The sequence below is a fragment of the Engystomops pustulosus genome, chromosome 4 (assembly GCF_040894005.1).
Source record: "Engystomops pustulosus chromosome 4, aEngPut4.maternal, whole genome shotgun sequence".
Lineage (NCBI taxonomy): Eukaryota > Metazoa > Chordata > Amphibia > Anura > Leptodactylidae > Engystomops > Engystomops pustulosus.
The window spans coordinates 206,637,505-206,645,741 of record NC_092414.1 but is presented as its reverse complement, the minus strand read 5'-3'; the positions used below and the strand labels follow the sequence as shown (position 1 = coordinate 206,645,741).

At 42.7% G+C, this 8,237-nt stretch overlaps 1 protein-coding gene across 4 annotated transcripts in view; it reads left to right on the top strand.

Annotated features, from left to right (window-relative positions):
* Positions 1 to 8,237, top strand: part of TRMT1 (tRNA methyltransferase 1) — a 38,751-nt gene that overhangs the window by 624 nt on the left and 29,890 nt on the right. Inside the window, exon 1 of one of the 4 annotated variants that reach the window (XM_072149684.1) lies at positions 69 to 212. The exons of 2 other annotated variants lie outside the window; for them this stretch is intronic. In XM_072149684.1, the coding sequence (XP_072005785.1) occupies positions 141 to 212 (72 nt within the window). In that variant the 5' untranslated portion in view covers positions 69 to 140. Of the gene's footprint in view, positions 1 to 68; positions 213 to 8,237 lie in introns of those variants that run through there. One more of the 4 variants, XM_072149682.1, reaches the window with a different exon arrangement.

The window sequence follows — 8,237 nt, the reverse complement described above, 5'->3', positions numbered from 1 at the left end:
CCGAGCGAAAGAGCCGACAACGAGCTAGATAGGAAGGACAGCTAAGCGATTGCAGAATCATAGAGCAGACACCCAGGGGAGACAAATAGAGCATCGAGCTTCCAAGAATAGACAGAAAAGAAAATGCAAACAAAGGAGCAATGAGTCGATTACCGAGTGATCGAGTCAGACAGCGCTGCAGACACAGTGGAAGCGATGGAGCGAAGCTGAATGTATTATTATTATTATTATTATACATTGCGGCCGAGCTGCAGTCCCTGATGTAACGACACTGTTATATGCGGCATTAGTAGCTATAATAGGTCATACATTTACATAACACTCATAAGCCGTTCAGGATATTGGGAAAGCTGTATACGAGCCCTGTATGTGTAGTGACCCGTAACCATTAGGTGCATTGGGGGGATTTTGCACCTGGGATTGCACTTTTTTTATCCAATTTTTTTTTTAGGTGTTAGGCTTTTTTCTGTTTGTTTTGTGTTTACATTTTTCACTCTTCTCCTTATAGAGGAAACTTTTTGGTTTGCATAAATGTCGGAGGGCTTGTTTTCTGCAGGACAAACTGTACTTCCAAATGCAGTAGGAAAAAACATGTACTGTTGTCTATGGGGCTGTGTAAGGTGGCATTTATTGCAGGTCAAGCTGAGGATTTTATTGATACTGATTGGTTACCAAACTTTTACGTTTTGCAATATTGGGGGGGGGGGGGGCTTTTCGTAGATATGCTGTTTTTTTTCTTTCTTTGCAACTCATAGGGTTATCATTTTTATATTTTGATAGATCAGACATTTTGGATTTATAAAATCTATTAATATTTTGTCAGAAATATGAGAAAAGTAGGCCATGTATTCTGAAACGGGAATGTTTACAACGCGTTATGACCAGGTGGAAATGGCCACCATATGCAGTCATGTGTATGAAGCTTAAGGAGAGAGGGATTGGGGTAAAAAAAAACAAAGTTTGGAAGCCAGAGGAGTTTCTTAGGCCCCTTCCACACTTGCGTTGCAGATCACGTCAGAGTCTGATCAGGGGGCGATCAGGGTTTGGTCAGTGAAAAACGCGCATTTTGCATCAGATTGCAATCAGTTTTCAGTCAGAGTTTGTTCAGTGTCTCAGTTTTTCACGCGCGTTTTCAATGCAATTTCAATGCGTTTTTCACACGCATTTTCTCAGGACTGAGCTCTATCTTTTCTATGGCAATTGTTGCGTGAAAAACGCATTGGACTTGCAAGTGTCTCAGAGTGCAATGCGTTTTTGATGCCTCTCCATAGACTTGTATGGTGCGTTTTTCACGCGTGTGACTTGCAAAAGTAGAGCATGTCGAGATTTAAACGCGCGTTAAAAAAAATGCAAGTCTGAAAAGACCCATTGGTTACAATGGGTCAGAGTGCAATGCAAGTTCTGCACATCAAAAGCACGCGCAGAAAACGCGCGTGAAAAATGCAAGTGTGAAATGGGCCTAAGTGATTGTCATAGTCTGTGATACCGCTGTTGGAGATAAGCATGACAGGAGTCAAGTTTCATAGGCAACACCTGACTATGATGGATTTCAAGATCCAACATACTAAGTTGGAAAGCAATGACCTAGCTTGAGAAAAAAAAGAGGGGTGGGGTAGGAATTGGAAATAAGAGGAGGGACGAGGGGATGCACAGCAACTAATCCGTATGAGAAAAGAATCCACCATCCATATCATATGAAGATCAACTAAAACTCAAGCAGTCGGATCAGTGGGTCCTCACCACTTGTCGATCTACTGATAACATGTTTGTACTTTATTCTTAATTCTCGTTGAAGTGGTCACTAAAGGGTTTACACAATGTGAAAAACAACTGTCCTTTTTTTTTTGTTCCTTTTATGGTTCACTAGCATTTATTGAAAAACATTACATAAATAAACAATACAATAATGCGCAACATTTGGTCATCAGGTGCAGAAACATAATGGGGGGGGGGGGGCGCATTGCTGTAGTGAGCCCTCTGTTTGGACCCTGAACTTAAAAAACTTTCTGGAACATATTGCTGTAGGGTCATAAATCCCAGGACCCGTTTCCCTCTTATGCAGTAGAACACCCACCCATCAAACCCCAATCATCCAACGCTCACACAAATAGATAGGAACAACACACTAACTTAAGGGAGGGGGGATGGAACAGCGTCCAAGCGATATCTCAGTTAGCTCAGCCCGATACCCAAACTGGGAACTCCGACGAATTCCTGAACGAAGTCCACGACAACCACCGCAGGTGTAAGGCAATAGTATGCATTCAGCTGAAACTCATCCAAAACTATCAGTTCCTCTATCCTCACAATATAAGCCATGTCCGCTGCCAACATTGCTCTAGTCGGCCCAGAGTTAGACTTCCATAGTCTCAGTATATTTTTTGTTCTTTTTATAATGCTGCTTAACCATATTTCATTCCGAAGATAAAAGTTAGCTTTTGCAAGACCAGAGTCTTCAAGTAATAACAGATGGATATACATTCCTGCAGGATAGCCTTCTGTGCTGCCACAGAGATGAGACAGAATAGTTAAATAGAGTAGGGATGCATGATGAGGGGGTAACATACCAAACTGCCCATAAAGTTGAAAACCAGTGTCTACTTGTGTCACAGCAAACTCCTTTACCTCTGGCAGAGAAGGCATGTATATACACCCATTACCACCAATTTCGGCATGACTGGAGTGGATCTGGCGGGAAGGGGTTTAGTCTCGGGGACCGCTGTCCTTTTCTCATGCAGGAGTTAGCTATCACATAAAAGAATTGATACAGTTACAGATGTAAAATGGAGAGTCTGGGGGTTATTTGAGGCAGTGCAGTAGTCCTCAAACTGATATGAGACACTCACAGAGTAGGGGATCTTTAATATATGTCAAGTCTGTCCCAAAGCTAGACAGATGTCAGCACTGGTAGGGTATAGCAGGGTATCTTTAAAAAATACTACCAGCAAGGTCTGCACCTCCTGACAACGTTGAATCCAAGATGGTGATGGCCTTGGTGACTGCAGCACTTAAAAAGCAGCACTCCGTTTGTGCTGCACAGCAAAATTTGTGACAATTCGGTCTGTTGCAGCATAAGCATTGGATACATATTTTTAAATTATAGTAGACCAGTAATTTCAATGCCTAAAATCTTTGTGATTTAATTTTTTTAATTTATATATACTTTCTAGGGAAAGTGGGCGATTTACATTTTTTCAAAACTTTATTTTTACTATTTCAAGCCTCTTAGGCTGTCTCAACCTTGGGGTCAGGGGTTGGCAACTATTTGTGGCATATGTCAGGTATATAATGCAGCAGACTCCTGTCCTGTATATTCAGGCTCAGCCTGTAAGCCCCCTCCATATAGCCTCTATCATATAATGTGTGAAGGGGTTAAAAAACTGACTCCTTAAATGGAAGAAAACAGTCATAATGTGATCAGTAGATAGAGGAGGCGGACACCTAGTCTAATGGAGGCACCGAAGAGGGAACCACCGTAGGTCATGGGCTCCAGTGTCTGGGACATGATTATATTATGATGGTAGTCAGAGAGATCTATACAGATCACCTTATATATAAAACACTGAAGACGACGCGACTCAGTGATGTGATAATAACAGATCGGATTAATGTCACTGATAATGGCGGATAATATCATCTATCAAATGCATTGCAGGAACCTTCATTATGGAAAGCATTATTATCTTATTACCATTCTATCTCATCATCTACTATGTATCTCATATTTATCACATATCTAAATTCTATATACAGTAGGGGGAACGGCATTTAGCCAGCCACCAAATGTGCAAATTCTTTACAATTTATTTGTGGTGAAAAATAAGTATTTGGTCAGTAACAAAACAAATCACACTGCTGCTGTTATGTTGGCCCATGTCTCCATGCAGATCTCCTCTAGAGCAGTGATGTTTTGGAAATGTCGCTGGACAACACAGACTTTCAACTCCCTCCAAAGCTTTGCAGAGATAAAGCCCCTCATCATGAAGTTGCCCCCCGTCCCCATGCTGCACAGCAGGTCTGGTGTTTTCTGGATGCAGCTCCGCAGTCTCCCTCCTCCAAACACGGGTAAATGCGTTTGTACTTTGGGTTCACCTGACCACATGACATTCTCCCAATACCCTTCTGGAACATCCAAATGCACAAAGTTCATACGGGCCGGGATATGTAGTGGCTTAAAGGAAACCTACCACTTGTAGTGGCAGGTTTCTGATGGAAATACCGGGCACCAGCTCAGGGTGAGCTGGTGCCGGAGCTTATTTTCGTTAGTGTTTTAAACCGCGGTATCGCGGTTTAAAACACTTTTTAAACGTTATAGCCGGCGCAGGCAGGTACGCGCTCGGCGCTTACCGTGCGCGCGGCTACATAGGAAGTGAATGAGAGCCACGCGCACGGTAAGCGCCGAGCGCTACTTCCTTGCAATACTTCAGTAGCAATCAGATGATGACATTCATGTCCCATGGTAGAACTAATAAAAACGTAAAAAAAATATATATATAGTTCTTAAATAAAAATAAATTAATAAAAATGCCCATAGGTTCCATAAACATGTAAAGAGACATATCGGGGCAGATTTACTTACCCGGTCCATTCGCGATCCAGCTGCGCGTTCTCTGCGGTGGTCTTCCGGCGATTCACTAAGGCAGTTCCTCCAACGTCCACCAGATGTCGCTGCTGCGCTGAAGTTCGCCAAGGCCCGCCGGAGTTCACGATCCTATACTTGGTGAAGGTAAGCGCGTGTCCAGCAACACTTTTTTTTTTTTTTTAAATGCGGCGGTTTCTCCGAATCCGTTGGGTTTTCGTACAGCCACGTCCCCCGATTTCCGTTGTGTGCTTGCTGGCGCCGATGCGCCACAATCCGATCGCGTGCGCCAAAAACCCGGGGCAATTCAGGAAAAACCGTCGCAAATCGGAAATATTTGGGTAACACATCAGGAAAACAGAAAAACACAAATTTATATAATGATCGCGTCCATAACAACTTGCAGAGTTAAAAAAGTTAAAAAATTATTGAACCCGCTCGATGAACACCATAAAAAAAAAAACACTACCTATTTCATCCCACAAAAAAAATGCAATAAAAAGTGCTCTAAAACCATATGTACTCCAGAATGATACTGTCATTACAACATGTCCCGCAAAAAATCAAGCCATCAACCAGCTCCATAGCCTACACAGTGAAAATGTTATGCCACTTGGAAATGGTGATGCAAAAATTATAGATTTTGAAAATCGGTTGATATATAGGGGGTTTCTAATATTATATACCGTATATACTCAAGTATAAGCCGAGTTTTTCAGCACAAAAAATGTGCTGAAAAACACAAACTCGGCTTATACTCGAGTCAAACAAGACAACAGGAAAAAAAAAAATCAAAACTCACCTTTCCGGCGGCCCCTTTGGGTCTTCTGTGCGATCCGTCGGTCAGCGGCCGGTCCGTGCGATTTCACAAGCACTGACATCAGCCGCCGCTGCAATAGTATTGTGTGTGCCGGCAGCGGCTGCGGCTGATGTCAGTGCTGTGCGGACCTGCCGCTGACTTGCCGCTGAAAAAAAAAATAATAATAATCAAAACTCACCTTTCCGGCGGCCCCCTCGGGTCTTCTGTGTGATCCCGCAGTCAGCGGCCGCCGCCGCTGCAATAGTGCTGTGTGTGCCGGCAGCCGGCACACACTGTGATGTCAGCGCTGTGCGCGGCACGGACCTGCCGCTGACTGCGGGATCACACAGAAGACCCGAGGGGGAGGCCGGAAAGGTGAGTTTTGATTATTTTTTCTTTTACATCAATGGGGCGGGGGTTCGGCTCGGTAACGGGGCACAGGGGCTGGCAGGCTATTGACCGGGGCACAGGGGCTGGCAGGCTATTGACCGGGGCACAGGGGCTGGCAGGTGGTATACTGGGGCACAGGGGCTGGCAGGCTGTATACTGGGGCAGAGGGGCTGGCAGGCTGTATACTGGGGCACAGGGGCTAGAACGCTATATACTGGGGCACAGGGGCTGGCTGGCTATGTACTGGGGCAGGGGCTGGCTGGCTATATACTACTGGGGGCTGCTGGCTATATACTACTGGGGGCTGCTGGCTATATACTTCTGGGGGCTTGCTTGGGAAGGGGCTGTGACCAATGCATTTCCCACCCTCGGCTTATACTCGAGTCAATAGGTTTTAACAGGTTTTTGTGGTAAAATTAGGGGTCTCGGCTTATACTCGAGTATATACGGTATTTAAAATTTAATTAAAAACAATAATTATGCCCCAAAAAGTCAATGTTTTTGCGTTTTCATTTTTCACTCCCCACCTTCAAAAATCTATAACTTTTTTACTTTTCCATGTACAGAGCTGTGTGGCAGTTTATTTTCTGCATAACAAATTGCACTTCAAAATGCTGGTATTTAATATTCCATGCCGTGTACTGGGAAGCGGGTAAAAAATTCCAAATGCAGTGAAAATGGTGAAAAAACGCATTCCTGCCGTATACTTCTGGGCTTGGATTTTACGGATTTCACTGTACGCCCCAAATTACATGTCTACTTTATTCTCTGGATCAGCATGATTACGGCGACACCAAATTTGTATAGGTTTTATAATGTTTTCATACATTTACAAAAATTAAAACTTGGGGGGATTTTGCCATCTTCTGGCGCTAATAACTTTTTTATACTTTGGTGTACAGAGCTTTGGGAGGTGTCGTTTTTTTGCGACTATTGATGACGTTTATAATGTTATTATTTTTAGGACTGTACGACCTTTTGATCACTTTTTAAAGAATTTTTTTATATTTTTTGAAATGGCAAAAAAGTGCCATTTTCGAGTTATTTTCCATTACGGAGTTAAACGCATTGAAAAAACGTTATTATATCTTGATAGATCAGGCATTTTTGGACGCGGCGATACCTAGTTTGTCTATGATTTTTACTGTTTATTTATATTTATATCAGTTCTAGGGAACGGGGGTTGATTTGAATTTTTATGTTTTTTAATTATAATTTTATTTTATACTTTTTTTTTTACTATTTTTCAGACTCCCTAGGGTACTTTAACCCTAGGTTAACAATCTCCAAAAAAACAATTGAAACAGAGGTGGAATGATATCCCAAACTCCTCTGGGTGAAAATTAAAGTAAACCTGTAACTGGTACTGAATATACACAACCTACTCGACGAAAAAAACCAGATTTGCGCAGAAACTTGTTACTGTAAAGCATGAGACAAAACTTTATTAAATATATACAAAAATTCATACAAGAATTAAAATATACAGAACAGGCATTAACACACTGGGAGGTAACCAGTTGAGACTGAAAAGGAGGTCTTAAAACATCAAGGAGGCATAAATGGTAGCAAGATATTTTGTAAGTAAGTAGAATCAGTCTAAGCATTGTAAAATAAGGGTAGTGGTAGATGATAAGATCATGTGTGACAGTTACCTAGGCACTGAGAATGTGCGGCCTCCAAGATGGATGAACACCCCGACGCGCGTTTCGGCACGCTGCCTTCGTCAAGGGGTAATGAAATACAAACACTGGGCAGTATTTAAACAAGTGATAGCCAATAGGGATCTGAGAAACACACCTGTAGATCGTTGACTGATATTAAGTCTGCATCATGGATACCGGTCAGACTTCCGGGTTCCGAGATGTTGGCGGTCATGTGATCTCCCCTTTACGTGTGATGCCCCCTATACATTTGAGGAGGTCTGTGGTGTCCCTTTATATATGTCGGGAGTGAGAGCACAAATGGTCTTAGGACCTTATCAACATATATGCCAATGTTCTGGCACAGTGATCCCACTCCCGACACTATTGGGCGCCCCTTAAGGGGTTGAGGCCCTTGTGCACCTTGGGTAGGGCATAGAAGGTGCTACATACTGGGAACTTAGGATATAAAAAATCAAATTCGGCATCAGAGATTAATTCCTCCCGTCTTGCCTCTGTGAGAATCTGCTTCAAGTCTAACAGAAACTGTTCAGTGGGATTTTTTTGTCAGGATGTCATAACATAATCTATTCTCTAGTATGTCTAAGCACATTTTCTCGTAGTGGGTGGTGTCCAGTACCACTACGTTGCCCCCCGAAGATTTAATAGTCAGACTTTTGTTATTCTCAAAATTCTGTAGTGCCTTAATCTCAGCTTCAGACATGTTAAAGTCTTTATTGATGTGTCTTTTAGCTAAATTCTCAAAGTCTTTGGAGACTAAATCAACAAACACATCAATACAAGATACCTCCCCTTTTGGTGGCAT